Here is a 19,276-nt window from a genome sequence, read left to right as displayed (position 1 = left end):
AGTGTTCTGCGTGAACCAATTAATTGGATATCTTTGTGATTCCAAAGTGTTCTGCGTGAACCAATTAATTGGATATCTTTGTGATTCCAAAGTGTTCTGCGTGAATCACTTAATAGGATATCTTTGTGATTCCAAAGTGTTCTGCGTGAACCAATTAATTGGATATCTTTGTGATTCCAAAGTGTTCTGCGTGAATCACTTAATTGGATATCTTTGTGATTCCAAAGTGTTCTGCGTGAACCAATTAATTGGATATCTTTGTGATTCCAAAGTGTTCTGCGTGAACCAATTAATTGGATATCTTTGTGATTCCAAAGTGTTCTGCGTGAATCACTTAATTGGATATCTTTGTGATTCCAAAGTGTTCTGCGTGAACCAATTAATTGGATATCTTTGTGATTCCAAAGTGTTCTGCGTGAACCAATTAATTGGATATCTTTGTGATTCCAAAGTGTTCTGCGTGAATCACTTAATTGGATATCTTTGTGATTCCAAAGTGTTCTGCGTGAACCAATTAATTGGATATCTTTGTGATTCCAAAGTGTTCTGCGTGAACCAATTAATTGGATATCTTTGTGATTCCAAAGAGTTCTGCGTGAATCACTTAATTGGATATCTTTGTGATTCCAAAGTGTTCTGCGTGAACCAATTAATTGGATATCTTTGTGATTCCAAAGTGTTCTGCGTGAACCAATTAATTGGATATCTTTGTGATTCCAAAGTGTTCTGCGTGAATCACTTAATTGGATATCTTTGTGATTCCAAAGTGTTCTGCGTGAACCAATTAATTGGATATCTTTGTGATTCCAAAGTGTTCTGCGTGAATCACTTAATTGGATATCTTTGTGATTCCAAAGTGTTTTGCGTGAACCAATTAATTGGATATCTTTGTGATTCCAAAGTGTTCTGCGTGAACCAATTAATTGGATATCTTTGTGATTTTAATCAATTTTAATTTGATTTAGTCAATTTTAATTGGATTAAATCAATTTTAATTTGATTTAGGCAATTTTAATTGGATTAAATCAATTTTAATTTGTGTGCGTCAATTTTAATTTGGTTTAATCAATTTTAATTCGATTTAATCAATTTTAATTTGATTTAATCAATTTTAATTTGATTGAGTCAATTTTAATTTGAATGAGTCAATTTTAATTGGAATGAGTCAATTTTAATTGGAATGAGTCAATTTTAATTTTGTATTAATCAATTTTAATTTTGTATTAATCAATTTTAATTTGAATGAGTCAATTTTAATTTTATTTAATCAATTTTAATTTTATTTAATCAATTTTAATTGGAATGAGTCAATTTTAATTGGAATGAGTCAATTTTAATTGGAATGAGTCAATTTTAATTGGAATGAGTCAATTTTAATTGGAATGAGTCAATTTTAATTTTGTATTAATCAATTTTAATTTGAATGAGTCAATTTTAATTTTATTTAATCAATTTTAATTTTATTTAATCAATTTTAATTTTATTTAATCAATTTTAATTTTATTTAATAAATTTTAATTTGATTTTATCAATTTTAATTTGAATGATTCAATTTTTATTTGAATGATTCAATTTTAATTTGAACGACTCAATTTTAATTTCATTTTAATTTAAAGGCTGCCAAACTGACCAAATAGGAATAGAAGTTGCATGCCAAAGAGATGCGCAAAGCCCTGATACATCTGAGGAAATTAGCGGTAGTCAAGAAGTTAAGCATTTCTTGGATGAAGAAGAAGACGAAGGGCAAGCCCCTAATCCCTTAGATGTTAGTTATACTCCATCCGAGCTACCTCAGGAGGATATTACTGAGTGCGTGTTTGTTTTAATATTTGACTCATTAGAAGTGGACTAACTGATTACTTTCAGTGTTAGAAATTTCGACGTGAACCCCGAAATCGCGATGACGGAAGGAAAGATTTTAGTATTTGAGAGTGCCTTGCTTCAGTTGTTTCATTTCTGCTTCCAATGCCTTCTACCATGTGATGTAAAAACAACGACCTATGGCTCGATGGTAACGGTAGAAGCTACATGCCAAAGAGGACATACAAATATGTGGAAAAGCCAACCTAAGCTAGGTCAAAAACCTCTAGGAAATATTATTATTGCTGCTTCGATCCTGTCTTAACCCTACGTAGGCGCTGCGAATGCTAACATATGCTCGTATACAAAGCATCAGCAAAGCGACATATTTTCGAGTTCAAAAAAGCTCTTTGATTCAGTCTATTCGAGAAGTATAAAAATATTTTCGTTATAATGCAACAGTTTTAATTGATTAGCTTCAATTGAATCAGGTTTGGCAAGAGGAGCAAAAAACCAATTTTAAATTCTTTAAAAAAGAAAAAGATGAAGCTTGGAGGAAACGCTAGGTCTGATTCCCCAGGTTTCAGCGCAAAATACGGAACTTTCAGACGTTCGCCTCTGCGGTTCTCGCGTCTTTGTAAACGGTCACGCCTGAGCCGGCGCCTACGAAAAAGAGTGCGCTTCGGCACCTCGCTCGCTTATAAACGCGCCTTTACACCAATCAGTCCCCGTTTTCTTGAGGCTCAAAGTGAAACGCAACCGAAAGATGGATATTTAAATTCATTTTCGCGAGAGAACCAACTACTTAATAATGATAAGCATGCTATATCGGATGAGAGGGAATGTACTAAAGTTGTGGCCGCTACCTGTCGTTTGGGTCTAAATCTTGATAGTAGCGTGGAATCTTATAGTCAAAGTCAACCTGAGTAAATGATTTAATTGAATCAATTCTTTCTAATTTCAATCAAAACTTTATAACCTAAAACTATTGAGTGTTTATTTTCATAATAGTCTGTTAGATGTTAGAGCCGCTCAAGGTGCAATTTCAGCAGTTCCGGCCTTGCATGTTACACCAATCAGTCCCCGTTTTCTTGAGGCTGAAAGTGAAACGCAACCGAAAGATGGATATTTAAATTCATTTTCGCGAGAGAACGAATTACTCCAAAAATTTGACGGGGAAGTAGTTAAACTGCGAAATGAAGGGCTCTATTGCAGTTATCGAAGGAAAATGACCAACTTGGACGTAAATGTCAAATTCTGGAGGACGAGAACTCTAATCTTAAAGATTACTCGAAAGTCAATTACGCAAAGTAAAAGAATTTAAAAGTAATTGATGGAGATAAAGACGTACGTTTTAATTTAATTTTTTTCTCAGTGCAATGATGCCTCATCCTCGTCAAATGAGGTCATTTCAAAGCTTACAAACGAAAGAAACGATGCCTTGAGAGATAATGACCAATTATGGAAATGGAACCATTCTTTAGTTCAAGAGTGTCAAAGAGTTAGAGCAATTCTACTGAATGAAAAGGCCCAATTGGAAGAACGAGTAAAAGAAATGGAGGAAATTCCCTCGGAAAAAGTACTTATTTTAATTTTTAAATCATTTAATGGTTTTTTAAACCCAAACTTAAATATTATAGGATGATTCGGTTAAGGTAACGGAACTAAAACCAAAAAGTCGCCTATCAATTGTTGAAGCGGAGATGGTTGGCCTGAAATATGAAGCCCATGAAAACCGAAACGAGATTGAAGCATTGAAGCAACAATTAAAGGACAGTCAAAGATAAATATAAAATTTCCAAAAAAAAATTGTTTCATTTTCTTATAATTTTGATGTGTTAATATTCTTGAATTTGTAATTTTACTAACTTTTACCAAATTCAAACTTCAAACTTTTAGTTTCCGCAGAAATAAAGCCTATTGTTAAATAAACCAAAGTTAATGTTTATAGAAATTAGAGATGGCCGATACCAGGCTTAACCCGATACCGATCGATACCGGTACAAACATGAACCGATACCGATCGATACCGATATGGTATCGGTTCATCCCTACAGACGCGTACTAATAATGATTTTCGCTTATTAGTCGTTAGATAAACTGAATTCAGGTACTTTTTATATAAATGAGAACTCGTTACGATTCAAATTCATAGAAATGAGATATTATCACCATCATTTCGTGACTAAAAGACTTAAAATGTCATGTAGCGCCATGTAGCGCCATATAACGCATTTTAAACGAGTATCGGTTTAGTATCGGTATCGAACCAACCGATCCGATACTATCGGGAAACCCTGAGTATCGGTGCCGATAACGATATGGTATCGGTACCGGTTCATCCCAAATAGAAATTAAAAGGGTTTGCATCCGTGAGAAAACACATGTCAGTATCCCTTTATTGTTAGAGGGTTCCAATCCCTTTAATATGATTAGGGGTCATCCATAAATTATCTTTAAATTCCAAGGAGGGGTACTCTAAAGATTTTATGAAACCAGTCGTAAGTGTAGCAAAGGCGGTCGAATATTCGTGGAGAAGTTTGACGTAATTTATGAACGGGCCCTTTTGTGTGTATGCAATGTTTATTATAGTTTACAACATCATTAAGTATACATGGATGGTATATTATATAAATTTTTCAGTGAATTTTATAAGGGTTAAACTTTTACTATATTTTCAGTTATCTTTGAATCATGTTAAATCATTTTAGTTTTGCATAAAAATTTTACATAAAAGAGTTTTATTTATTTGGACTAGAAACGAACGGACGATATGATTCTAACATGAGATGATGGGAATAGTAAACAAATTTTAAGATTTAAATTAACAAAATGTTTGAGATGATAGTAAACAAAGTTTAAGATTTAAATTAACAAAATGATTGAGATGATAGTAAAAAAGTTTAAGATTTATATTAACAAAGTGCTTGAGATGATAGTAAACAAATTTTAAGATTTAAATTGAAAAAGTGCTTGTAAGTAATTGATTAATGAAGGAATTTCCAGGACAGGTGGAGAGGAATAACAAGTGGATGGTCTTACGGGTGGAAATGCTTGGAAAGTGCAGCGCGGAACTAAAAAAAAAGCATTTAAAAGAATAAAAAAGTATGACTAGACAAACATATTTTTTCAATATTTCAGATGCTTTTTTTATCAATTGAGAGCAGGATTGCAAGAAAATATTTTTTAAGATGTATAGGCCTAGTTGTCAGTAGACTAGACAATTTTGGCAAGGTACAAAAAATATTTTTTCAATATTTTTTAACTTGTTGGCTTATCTTATTTAGTCTACTGACTACAATAGACAAAAAATGCTGTCTTGCAATCTTGATCCCAGTCATTGGCATAACAGTTGCGCGACAGCTTAGAAACCACAATCATTATTCCTTACACTTGCTTTTACACTAAAGTTATGGAAGTGATTGAAGGGTTGAGGAAAAACCCTCAAATTTACATTCACAATAATTTTCAATATCGCCAAAAAAAACCAAAAAAAAAGGTAAAGTGTATCTCGTGTGCACAAATAGTCTGCAGTGTGGGGCAAGGGCCATACAAGGTGATGGTAACTTCCAAGTTACAAAAGGTCATAATCATTTAGAAGACGACGGCGCGATTCAAATAAAGAGATTCAAATCTGATCTTAAAAACGAAGCGACGCAATCTCCAACCGCCGTGAGCAAACTTTTTGACAGCGTTAGTGAGAGGTTAGTAATAGTTTTATTTATTGAACACATTACGCTTTAAGATGTTTGTGATCAACTTTGAATATAAATAAGGAATAATTATATATATATATAATTTTGTATAATTATAGATATCCAAATGTAGATACTGTCGGTTTTGCATCCGTTGAAAGCGGAATGCACAAAAGAAGACGGAAATTAGTGCCAAATGGTATAAGAACACCCAATCAGTTGGCCGTGGCGGTGGAAAACTCTCCATTTTATTCCATGTCAAAGAGTGGAGAACTGTTTTACGACTCGTTTTTAAACCCCGGTGGTGATGCGGGAGGAACGCTTTTGTTTCTATCTCCGGTATTTACGAACGATATACCGAGAAGAATAACTGTAATACACGCTGATGGAACTTTTAAAGTCGTCCCGAGAATGTTCGACCAGTTGTTCACTATCTATGTTGTTGCGTTTGATTCCGTAAGTCATTTAATCATTTACATCCTTACAGAGAACCGTTCTTTTGTAAATACTTAGAATGCTTATAGGCCGAGCTTTATAATGTGTTCTAAATGTATAAAAAATTAAAACTATTTCAGACCTTTCCTATGGCGTATGCTTTGATGACTAGACGAACGATTACAGCGTATGAAACCATCTTAAGGAGGTTAAGGCAGAAATTTCCCGATTTTTTACCAACACTCGTTTTATCCGACTTTGAGCGAGCCACGATGACGGCATTCAGAAACGTATTCCCACCGGCTATGGAAATTTCTGGTTGTTTTTTTTCATTTTACCCAGGTATATCAATTTCACAACACATATATCAAATGTGTACAAGCGGGTTTTCAAAGGCGCCGCTTGGCGTGTGGAGTATCTTCTTTAGGCGATATTTAATTTTCTGGCACCCGCACGCTTTTTACCCTCAACCAGCACCTTAGAAAAAACCAGCTCTAATAGAAGCTGGTGATCCCTTGGTGATAAAATTTTGCACATTGATTTTTAAGAGTGTGATATTGTTATTTAGGCTATTTGGAAAAACGTTGTTAGTCTGAGGTTGCGAGACTTGTACACAACCAATGACGTTGCGAAACAATTTGCACGAATTATGATGGCGGTGGCTTTGCTGCCATCAAACCGAATTTGGGAAGTCGAACGCACTCTAAGGTACGAGATACACCAGGCAGAACAAGAAGACAGGGAAATAGCTCGTTTGAACCCATTAATGGCATACTTCACGACGACATGGCTTATTGGTTATGGACCCAACGTCATATCTGTTCATGGTCAACATCGAAGAACGAATAATGGTCAACATCGAAGAACGAATAATGGTCAACATCGAAGAACGAATAATGGTCAACATCGAAGAACGAATAATGGTCAACATCGAAGAACAAATAATGGTCAACATCGAAGAACGAATAATGTCAACATCGAAGAACGAATAATAACGTTGAGAGTTTTGAAAACCAATCAAACAGGAGAGTAGGCACTATTCACCCAAATATTTTCTTCTTTTTGGGTGAGTCAAAATTCTGCTACTCCATTCCATCAATTAATTTTAAGACTATTTCTAAATTGCAAAGGGGTGGTAGGTCAGAAAATAGGTTCAGCTGGGAAATAAAAACAATTTGTTCTTAAATCTGATATCTTAATTGTCACCTCTTGGACAGCTTCTATGGAAATTTTACATGGTATCACCCATTTTCCTTGCCCATTAAGGAAGCTGTTAAATTGGGATTTAAAAATCAACCTAATTCCATGGCTCAAACGAACTTTCGTGTACTTTTTTATTGGTCACTTTAGATCGACTTAAAGATGTTGAAAGTATTTACAAAAAGGAGCACGCAAGATTGGACAACGGAGCCCAGATTGCGAGGCCACAGGAAAAAAACATTTGTGTAATGACAAAAGAATTGTTAGCTGAAACGAAAAATTGGAGCAAAATCGGTACACCGTCAGGGAATATCTACGCGTGGCAAGTCACGTAGTTGCAGAATTGGACCGTCCCACTGTGCCGATTCCAGGTGTTATACATGCGCAACCAGCGGCGGCAGCAGTCGGTCCAGCCCCGGCAAACATCGGTCTAGTCCATCCAGCTGCGGCCAGCTCTATTCGTCCAGTTCTTGCCCAACCCCCCCCCCCGGTCTAGCGCCGGTACTTGATGTAGACTCAGCCCCGGCCATCGTTCCAGTTCTAGACCAGGCACCCGGAGTTGACTCAGATCCGGCCCCAGCCGTCGGTCGAATCCAGGTCCCAGAAATAGGCAATTTATGCACGGTATGCATGGTAAATAGAAGAAATACTGTGTTTGTTCCATGTGGCCATACTCGCGCCTGCGAAAGATGTAAAGACAGGATCATGAATAATGATGTGCAAATAGGAAGTGCCCATATTGCAGGACCCTCGCCTCAGCAACTTACAGGACTTTCAACCCATAACTGCAGTTGTTTTTATATTTTAACATTGTTTTTAATTTGGTATTATGCTTTTTCAATTAAAATTTTATACAGAGTCTACGATAGTTATACGTTATTCCAGTTGTGAGACTTGGCGTTATACTTACGTCCATTATATATTAGTCCGGTATACGCTATTCCAGTTGTCAAACTTGGCGTTATACGTACGTCCATTATTCATTAATCCGGTTATACCTTATTCCGGTAGAGAATTTCGCGGTTATAGGCTAGTCCAGTTATACATTATTCCAGTATTGGACAGTTATACCTTATTCCAGTTTTCAAATACGACGTTATACACTATTCCAGTTATACTTTATTCCAGTTCGTTATTATACCTTATTCCCGTTATACTTTATTCGGCCCCCTCCCTAGCCAGCCATCTGTCTATTTTTAGCATTATAATTTAAATTAATTGATCGTGATGATTTAAAGTTAATTATATATTGCTTATGTATTTCTTATTTAAGTAATTTTATTTAATTTAAATAGTAAATTTCATGATGGTATTATTAATTATGGTTCCACGAGAGGGTAGAATTTTTTTAAAAATTCAGTAATGTTTTCACCAGGGATAAAGGAGGAGCGTGAGGATATTTGTTTTCACGCTTAGAGGATAGGCAACTCCCTGTCTCCAACGGCAGCTTTTTCGATATATAATCTGTTCCAGCTTTGGTTGTCAGCACGCGCAAACCAAGATTTCTATGTTGAAGCGGCTTAGTGGCGATCATTAACGTAGCTTTGTGCGTGCAGACAACAGACAAAGGAAATACTGATTTACATTATTTAAAACCTCGACATTTTAAATCCTGAAGATGAGTATTTTTTTGTCTGTTGTCTCGAAATATTTCTTTCGTATGTTGTCAGCACGCAGAACCAAAACTGTAACACATTAAATATCGAATAAGCTGCCGTCGAAGATAGGGAGTTGCCAATCCACTAAGCGTGAAAAAAATTTCCTCACGCGCTTCCTTTATCCAGGTTTTTACTTTTGCGCGTTTTAGAGGTTCTGCAAAATATAGGTCCGACCCTGGCTGGCTGAGCGTCCCTTCAACCTCATTTCTAATTCTAAAATTGTTATAAACCAAAAAAAATAAATTCTTTTATGCATATAAAGAGTTGTTAAATTAACTCTTTTTGGCACAAATATTACGAGATTTTTGTAAGGTTTAGGCCGGGGTCACCTTACAATAAATTTAGCTATCCTAGGCAAAACGTCTTATGGCCGGGGCCATCTTGTTGTGGATCAGATGTCGTGAAATTTTAAGAAAAGGTGCGTAGTAACGTTTTCTAAAGTGCTACAAATTTTGAAGTTTCTAGCGTAAATAGTTTTTCAGTAAGAAAATAAACACTAGGCCCAACTAGAGCTCGGAATCGGATATCCATTATCGTTTGTTATTCACGTTTATGTCTACAAATTATTCGCGGTTAATTTGCCCAGATATAAAATATAGTAGCTTCTATTTTATAGGTTGGCCTATGCGGTTGTAGGTTAAAAAATGTACTGTTTGCAAGCCTATTTCAATCAACTGTATCCATTCGGATAGACGTTGAGTAAGTTACATAACGTATAGATAAGCTTACATATTACGTAATGTGGTAATTTTTCTTAACTGAACATCAAAACTAGTTAATGTATAGCGTTCGTTTAAATTAAAACACTGCAAAGCATTAATATAATGGAGATAAGTCTGTTTCCTTATTAAACAATTATGAACCTTATGTTAAAATAAGTATACAGTACAGTCATAACTTTATGATATTTGAACTTTGTGTCCTTGTTCAAGGTTAGAATCTGAAGTTATAAAGGACGAGTAAAGTACTATTCTCAATTACAGACGTACTTAAAAGTCATTTAAAGATACTTGAACAAATCCCTCGAAGTCACAGTTGTGCAGACAATGCCTCGTTAGTTCCTTTTCTGGTTGCTCTTCATTGCTAATTAACAATGTAATTGCGCAAACATCCAGTGAATTAATACATATTTATTTCGAAAAAACATTGTTGGTTGTTCACATTAGTAATGTATTAAAAAAATACTCGTTTCCACCACTATTATACACAAGTGAAATATAAAATTCTATCTGGTGTCATAGTAAAACGCTTCATTGGAATTCGATAAGTGTCACCAGAAAAATTTCCCTCAAAAGCAACTGATGACCCTTTAGTGAAAACAATTCGCTTGCCATTTTTCTAACCGTTGGGTAAACTTCTTTATTGCCCTGTTATGGTACAGCTTGTTATGATATTATTCCACGACAATACTAACCTTAACCAGGTCTATACATTCCACCATTCGAGTTTGTCGGTGTGAGGAGGAAGCTGTTCATGCTTGTAGTACTTGAGAAGCACTGAGCCTTTGATTATCCTTCGAGATCTTTCGGATGGACGCTATACAAGTCGTCAATGCCAGCGAAAGCTCCGTGAATATCCATTGTCGATGCTTCACGTTAAAGTCGTTCAGAGTATGAAAATTTTGAATTTCTTAATTTAAGAGACAGGTGGCCAGTCTAATAGCCCGTGACCCACAGGGGCCATTGATAAGCAGTTTCGTCTGTCTCTGGCCCTCCATATTATGCCAGAGCTGATTTTGAATGACGGTCAACCTGTCATGCAGACTCCGCTAAGCGTACCCGTACGGGGTGTGGAAGAACTTGGCCACCGCCCCCCTTTTACCAAACCTATCGGCTTGCTAATGGCCATGAAAACTGCTGTGACCGGCACCCAGTACAGCTGAACCCTTTTGCGGCCTGCCAGTTGTGCAAGCAGATCAAGGCAACTGCGCACCTGTTGAGACGTTAACTGACACTGGTTCAGCGTTTCCAAGGCGGCCTGACTGTCAGAATAAATTCTTAAGGTATGTCCGCACTAGGCGTAAATTTTCGCTCGCCACGCTACGTACGCTACGCTCGCCACGCACGCCGAGAAAAACCACTGTCCGCACTTGGCAAATTTTCGCGCCAACCGCGCTGGGCAAAGGAGGCTTCGAAAATCTATGCAACTTTGGTTTTGTTCTAGCAGAGGTGGTCCCGACTCGGACACATTCTCAACTATTTCAGTTTTCGATAAACATTGAACTTTGGAAGATATTTGAATGTTATATAAAATGAAGAAGGTATGCAATATTGCACGTCGCACTCAAGAATGGTACAAGAAGCCTTCGAAAATCTATGCAACTCTAGTTGTGTTCTATCAGAGGTTGTCCCGACTCGGACACATTCTCAACTATTTCAGTTTTCAATAAACATTGAACTTTGGAAAATATTTGAATGTTATATAAAATTAAGAAGGTATGCAATATTGCACGTCGCACTCAAGAATGGTACAAGAAGCCTTCGAAAATCTATGCAACTCTAGTTGTGTTCTATCAGAGGTGGTCCCGACTCGGACACATTCTCAACTATTTCAGTTTTCAATAAACATTGAACTTTGGAAAATATTTGAATGTTATATAAAAATAAGAGGGTATGCAATATTGCACGTCGAGCTCAAGAATGGTCTGAGAAGCGTTCGAAAATCTATGCAACTTTGGTTTTATTATATCAGAGGTGGTCCCGACTCGGACACATTCTCAACTATATCAGTTTTCAATAAACATTGAACTTTTGGAAAATATTTAAATGTTATATTAAATTAAAAGGGTATGCAATATTGCACGTCGCACTCAAGAATGGTACAAGAAGTCGTCGAAAAGCTGTACAACTCTACTTTTGTTCTATCAGAGGTGGTCCCGACTCGTACACATTTTCAACTATTTCAGTTTTCAATGTACATTGAACTTTTGCAAAATATTTAAATGTTACATAAAATTAAGAGGATATACAGTTACAGATACATATATTGCACGTCGCACTCAAGAATGGTACAAGAAGCCTTCGAAAATCTATGCAACTCTAGTTTTGTTCTATGAGAGTTGGTCCGACTCGGACACATTCTCAACTATTTCAGTTTTCAATAAACATTGAACTTTTGGAAAATATTTGAATGTTATATAAAATTAAGAGGGTATGCAATATTGCACGTCGAGCTTAAGAATGGTCTGAGAAGCGTTCGAAAATCTATGCAACTTTGGTTTGTTTCTATCAGAGGTGGTCCCGACTTGGACACATTCTCAACTATTTCAGTTTTCAATAAACATTCAACTTTTGGAAAATATTTGAATGTTATATAAAATTAAGAGGGTATGCAATATTGCACGTCGCACTCAAGAATGGTACGAGAAGCCTTCGAAAGTCTATGCAACTTTGGTTTTGTTCTATCAGAGGTGGTCCCGACTCGGACACATTCTCAACTACTTCAGTTTCCAATAAACATTGAACTTTTGGAAAATATTTGAATGTTATATAAAATTAGGAGGGTATGCAATATTGCACGTCGAGCTCAAGAATGGTATGAGAAGCATGTTAAAAATAATAATTTAGTTTTTTTTATAAAGGTGTTGTTTTGATTTTGTTTATGTCACACACCTTTTTCATGATTAATTCCCACATTGTGTTCTAATTTACCTTTTACATGTACACTTTTCCACCCACTTCAACAAAACAAAATACATATGAAACAGTTTTTTTTAGTTTAGTTAAATAAACCTTGAGAATAGACTGAATAGTGTTACACCAATATTTTTGAAATATATAGGTAAAAATAGTACTTGTGAAGCTAATACTAAGTAAACTCTTAAAAATCAATGTGTTAAGACTATATTGTGCCATAAAACCTAAGCTTATCTACACAGAAATTATGCGCATTTTTATTTGACAACAATAATACATAGCTTGAGCGTGAGATTCAATCAACTTTGAACCAAAAATTGGTCTTTGAAACTTTATAGGTAACTGCAGAAGTGACTGAGACTCATGGTCTCATCTCACTTCTGGTAACTGTACAGTCTGGTATGACGGCTGACAATTACGATGAAATGATGAGTAGAAATTGGAATAGTGAACATAATGACGGAATTCAAAACAATACTGTATTATACATTACGCAAAATTATAATTCTTATTTCGAACACACCCATATTGACACTCTTTTATCGCAACAATATATCTAGAGATCATACCAGAATAATCGTTTACACATAGCCCAGTCTTTGGGTGCTTATAGAGGAGGCTCATTGCCCAACGTAAACCAAATGTGTAATAGCAGTATTGATCATCAGGTTGGCCAGCAACACATGTTGGGTTTCCAGCCCCGGGGTCGGGAGGTTTCATTTTCTTACTTTGATAGTTCGAGACAACCATAGCTCTTGAAATCTCTTTATGTGAGTTGGAAATGTGGACTCGAATGCCCTGATCTCCTTTAAATGACTTGCCACAATGAGGACAGGGCTTCATAATAGGTTGTGGTTTGACTACAGCTGGTAGTGATGGCTGGTGTACTGATTGGCCTGTGGCAATCCCTGGCGATTCCCTACGTCGATTGTTCATGAGCGGGTTGGACTTACGGCGAGACGAGTTCGTGGTTATCGATCGACTAACCCGTTCTCCAAAGGGGAGTTGTTATAGGGTGATACCCACCTTGTTTCAATATGGCGGCTCCCATACACTGTATTACACTTGCGATGTTATCGCGAAAATTCACCACGAACTAAGTTTCTTGTATTATATTACGATTGTTTTGACAAGACCGCTAACGGAATGGTTTATTTTCAAAAATATGACAACTGAATATCCGATACTGTGTCCCCAAGTCGGACAAGGCAAGACTGGCACCTGCTTCTCCAAAAAAATTCCTCCCATAGTATAAAATTGTAAACCAGAGGGCAGATCTACGCGGACCGGCATACAGGCGATACTGATCACGTGGTAATGCTACTCGTAAGGAAAGGACGTGGAAATATCCTTGGCTAGAGGCCAAAGAGAGCCTGCAAGAGCCTGCAAGAGAGAAGTAAGGCAACCCGTTTGGTACATTTTCATTTAGACCATTTTATCGGTGTTTTGACTTTTCGCAACTTCATACCCGTAAGGAGACGTCTCGGGCGATAAGGATGACCGTCACCATCATCACACTCCTCCTCCGGTATACCTCTGGTATATCGTCGATATCTTTTCGATTTCGGAGTCGACGTGAGTTTAGGCCGTGGGAATGACTTCCTAATCGTCGAGGGCACCCTCGAGGGTGACCTCGGCGTTGACCCTGAGAGGGCCAGTGGGGTCCCTTGAGGTGATTGTTGTTGCGAAGGCGGCTGTTGCAATACTGAAAACGGATTAGGTGTTAGAAATTGCGGTGGTTGAACGGGTTGTTGAACTTGGAAAACTGGTGGAATATTTGCAACGTTGACGTTAGGAGGTTCTATCAGGCTCTTCATAGTCAAATACTTTTGTAAAGTTAATAAATAATGTCGAAGTTTATCCTCCGAAGAGGTGTTTTGTTTTAAAATCCGACTCATTTCACGATCCAACTCTGTCGCTTCTTTTTCAGCTCCCGATAAAACAGCGGATTCGGGTAGTAATACCATTCGTTTCATCTCGCTAATGAAGTGATGGTAGATATCAAGGTCGGTACCAAAGCAGCTATTAACCCGGGTAAAAATCCTCCCGCCTGTTTTATAAGAAGTTTCCGTTTGTTTTTAGCCAGACCTCTTTTATTAGCGATTTTTCTTATATATACTCGATGTTTTTTAATATAAATTCTATCCTTTTCGGGTAATGGAATATTTCCCTTTAACAAATTATAAAACGTGTTGTGAACGGCTTTGATTTGACTTTGCTTGGCTTTTTTCAATACCTTGGTTAATTTTCCTCCGCCACTTTGACTGGCGCGTACCAATCCACGAAAAAATGGTAAATGTCTGTGTAACGGATGACGTCCTCTCTTTCGAATTTTTCGTTTAAAATTTCTTTTTAATACTTTTTTTAACAAACTCGATTTACGCTTTCTCTTAACCATTCCAACTCCTCGAACGTTCCAACGCGAAATAAAAGACATACGGAAACGATAAATAGTTTTATATACAAAATTTTATTTGTCATCGCATACAATAATCATATTTCCTTCATGCGGAAAAATATTTGTTCTTAAACGCAAATCATCGTGAATGTTTTGTTTTAAATCGATACACAAGTAAGAATAGGGAGTACCCTTGGTAACAAAATCATACGCTTATTATTCGGAAATATTTGTCTGCTCAAGTAAGTTATTTGAGACCCGTCTCGCGGATTTTTAAAAACAATTATGCACGAAGAGTTAAGACTAATGGTTCGACTCTCTTTACCTTGACCAAAAAGATTTTCAGTTAAAAGAGCGACGGTAAATTTTTATGATGAGAGCCGACGCAAAATATATTAGCGATATGGGAACTATTATAACAAGAGAATGCCAGATCATCTATTATTAGAAAATTATTAATATTTTCATCCCAAAATGAAGAATCATTTGGGGGGAGTCCTTCCAAAAATTCAATGTTTTTAATTTCTTTTTTCGCACTGTCAAATTTCGGTTGATATTCTTTATAACAGTACACTATCCTGTCCGGAGGTGGATCGATCAAACAATGGGCGTGTTTCAAAAGGTTAAATATCCACGTCGTTTTACCAGCCATAGTACTACCGGCCAGTAAAATTTGCATGGGGGCTTGGAATTTTATTCTACAAGCGCACGAATCAAACATTTCTCAAAAAGTTTATTAAAATCGTCAATCCGTTTTTGAAATTGGAGTTTGTTTATTTCTCTCCAATTAACGCGATCTTCGTACGGAATAATAAAAACCACGGGGATATCGTCGAAAGTCACTTTTTTTCTTTTAGAGTTGAAATTCCGTGTTGAAAGCATCTATCGACGATTCGAGAATTAAATCGACGAAACTCGACGTAAACGTTTTGATGGATTCGTCAAAATATTCCACGATTTCTTCCTTTAATCGTCTCTTTTCCCCTTCTTCATCCGCCAGACTCACGTTAGTAATATCGAGTCCGAGAATATAATTACAAAATGGAGCTTGTTTTTGATGCACTTCGTGAGGATTAGTCTCATTCGATCCTCCCCAATCGAATAAGTTATGACAGCTGAAACACATGGTTTTTAAACCGTCGTTCAAGTAAAAGAGACCCGACGCTGCTAGTTCCGCGGGGATAACTTCCAACTCCGACGAATTGGAAGTACAATGACCATTGAATGATTTTAAACGAAGACTTTCACGATGCATCTTGCTTTAACGAGTATCCAAACGGATATGTTAAAAAATTGTCCGCGATTATTCTCTTATTAAAAGTCACGCCGAAACTTTTTTTCAGATTTCCTAAAAGTAGTTTCGCCCGAGCTTTGTCACGCACAACGTTAAAGGGGATTTCCAAAGTGTAACTAGTTCCCGGAGTGTCTAAAGCCGATTTGATCGAATCAAAGTTAATTATCTGTTCGTTTTTCCTGTTTAACGAAATTCCTTTCATTTTCGTAACGCATTGCCCGGTATTTGTTTTGTAACTGTACGATTTCGGACCCGAAGTAACGAATTCCGATATATATCCATTTGGAACTTCGTCGGTCCAATCACCCATAAATTGTCCGACGGGTGGAAGAAATTCGTCACTTTCTTTGTGAATAAATATAATACTATCCGTATCGCAGTACAAAACCCTTTCTTTTAATTTATTCAGAGTTCGAAATAATTCGATCCGACCGTACGAACTAACGAAACTCCCCAACACTGCCGATCCTTTGTAATATGTCGGACAAAAATCTTTTTTGAATTTGTAGATCATTAAACAAACGTCATCGTCGTTAATTGGTCGCATATCCGTTAATTCCAATGTCGGATCCATTATAATTTTAATGAAATCTTGATAATCCTTGACGAAAACCGATTTTGGTTTATCATTGTTTAAACAATGTCGACCCCATAACGAGTTTAAAGCCAATTTCGCCAACGCGTGTAGAGCTGAATTGTTTGATACATCTTCGGGTCTAATCTCGATATCTTCTCGTTCTTTAATTAGTCTTAAATATTCGGTTTTTTCCTCGTCGGTGGTAACGTTGCGAGGCCAGCCAGAGTTTTGGATTTTTAGTTTCAAAAATGTATTAATGTAACTGCCGAAAAAACCAGGATCTTTATCCTTGATATAGGTGTACCTTTCGGGGTAATGGTGAACCTCGAAGATTTCCAATATAACGTAACCGGTTTCGACCGCCATGTATATTTCTGGGGTGGGCCAAATCCCTTCGAAAGCTCGTTCGGTGTCGTTATGCGTGCAGGCGGTTTGTATATCGTTTTCCACGCAAGTACGGCACAAAGCGAAAAATAGTTTTTTTCTGGTTCGAATTGGTAATGCCGGTATGTAAGCGTCTTTCGGAGCTAATATTTTACAAGACATTACCCCAAAGTAATGATTCAAATCGAATGAAAAATCTCTCGTAATAATCTCCGGGTGATTTTTAGGATAGTCTCTGTTTTTACATACAAAGGGGTACAAACTACAAACATCGTAATATAGAATTTTTTCGTTTGGTTTTGTTTTATGATACAGCCTGAAGCATTCAGTACGACCACCGTATAATGCCGATCTTGGTCCTATCGGATCTCGAAATTGTAACGAATCGCAAAACTTTCTTACCTCGATTCTGTTTTTCAACATTTCGTCAAACTCGCAACTCCATATTCTAACATATTCAGCGTTCGGTGCATTACACACGATATCATCATCTCGATCCAGAGTTCTCTCGTATAAATTTTTAAAGGTATCTTGCAATAACGGATTCCATTCGCCTCCTTTCGTATGTTTCGGACATCCGTGAATAAAATCTCCGTCAAATTGAAATATTATTTCGGGTTGAGAAGAATAACCATCTACCGGGTATCGTCCAATCTATTTTTCGCCTTCCAACGAGAGAACCGATTGAATTTTTATTCCGCGTTCTTTTTCTTCCCACGCCAACCATTTTAAAGCAGATTTGCTTTGATTGTAGTTATTCCTGTACCCGTTACACGGTACTACTCGGAGCGTAAATTCTTCCAAGTATTTATGAAGGAAAATATTCGTGCAGGCCCCCGCTATGGTTAAAGCGTTCATATTTAAAACATCGAAACCAGTTTCCTTCTCGAACAATTGTCTAAATTTATCCATACCCTGTTGTAAAACCTTAACATCCATGATAGTATAATATTCCAGTTCTTCGCGTAAATTATAGACCGATTGTCTCGATTTCGTCGCGTACCATTCGAGAAAATCTTTATAATCTTTTTCTTTCATATGTTCCGGTTGAAAATACTCTTTCGGCGGTAGTGGACCGACATAATCCAAAGTTTCTTCGGTGTGGAATATGTAAGGGAAAAATTCTTTTCTATTTTCACCCAAAGAAAATGTCGCGGGGAACGATCTTAATGGTTGCGAGACGAAATTGAAAGAGTCAATAAATTTCATTTTTTGATTTTTCAAAAATATTGCCAACATTTTGCTTCCGTCAAAAACAATATCCGGTATGATGTTCAATTTTAATAACCCACGAAGAATAAAGAACGAATCGAAACCTTTACTGTTATGGGCTAACAACGTTATATTTTCAAAAACCGGTTTAGTTGCTTTAAGCCGTTTTGTCGCGTGTTGGATAACCATTTCTTTCGTCCCGAATAAATAATTAAGAAATTTATCGACGCAGTCGAACCCCCGAAATATCTCGTACTCGTAATTGCTCCCTTCATTTTCTTGCATAGCACTAACGAGTAAGACAGGGACGTGTTCGTTATTTTTAACGATTGATTCGGTATCGAAATAACAATATCTGGTTTTTTCGTACGTTCTCGAAAGAGGCATAACGTAACAACGGTTCCTCTCGTGTACGCGTAAACAGTTTTTACATGGTTTCGAGCAAGAGTGTTTTTCTTTCAGTTCTAGTCCGCATTTTAAACACCTTTTAAAGTTATCGCACGTTCCGTTAGATATATGAAAATTCAAACATTCTTCTCCTTTAAAATAACGATGGCATTTTCGACACTTAACAGGTTTAATTAGTTTATCTTCGTGGAATACATTTAAAGTTCTACATCTACTACATTTAACTCGATTTTCGCAAAAGTGATTATTCTTTTGATTATATCCGTGAAATACTTTTAAACATTTAGAACAATACGATTTACCGCCAAACATTGTATGCAATTCCTTAACTACATGCACGTGATCATTAACTAACAATAAAAAAATTTGTTTTTCCTTGAAAGGTCCGACAAAATATTTTTCTAAATTATCAGCTCTGAATATAATAATTTGATATTCGTTTAAGTAAGTTTGAAAATTTTGAATATCTAATAAATTAAGGGTATCCGGAGAAATATTAGCGTTTTTATATAATTGCTCCGCTTTTTCTTTTTGGAGGGGGTGATTACAATTTTTTATCTTTCTAAAATAAAAAAGTGAC

The 19,276-nt window shown here is 36.6% G+C and overlaps 1 protein-coding gene across 1 annotated transcript; it reads left to right on the top strand.

Annotated features, from left to right (window-relative positions):
- The first annotated feature begins 5,368 nt into the window (after window positions 1–5,368).
- Window positions 5,369–6,586, top strand: LOC149668577 (uncharacterized). The gene is made up of 3 exons (XM_089840827.1): window positions 5,369–5,951; window positions 6,071–6,272; window positions 6,499–6,586. The coding sequence occupies exons 1-3, from the start codon at window positions 5,661–5,663 to the stop codon at window positions 6,519–6,521; spliced, it is 516 nt and encodes a 171-aa protein (XP_089696953.1). The 5' UTR covers window positions 5,369–5,660; the 3' UTR covers window positions 6,522–6,586.
- Window positions 6,587–19,276: the final 12,690 nt, after the last annotated feature.

The sequence above is a fragment of the Phalangium opilio genome, unplaced genomic scaffold (assembly GCF_054372755.1).
Source record: "Phalangium opilio isolate 3A_F unplaced genomic scaffold, DU_Popi_V2 ptg000055l_1, whole genome shotgun sequence".
NCBI classification, from domain to species: Eukaryota; Metazoa; Arthropoda; class Arachnida; order Opiliones; family Phalangiidae; genus Phalangium; species Phalangium opilio.
This window is presented reverse-complemented; position numbering and strand designations above follow the sequence as displayed.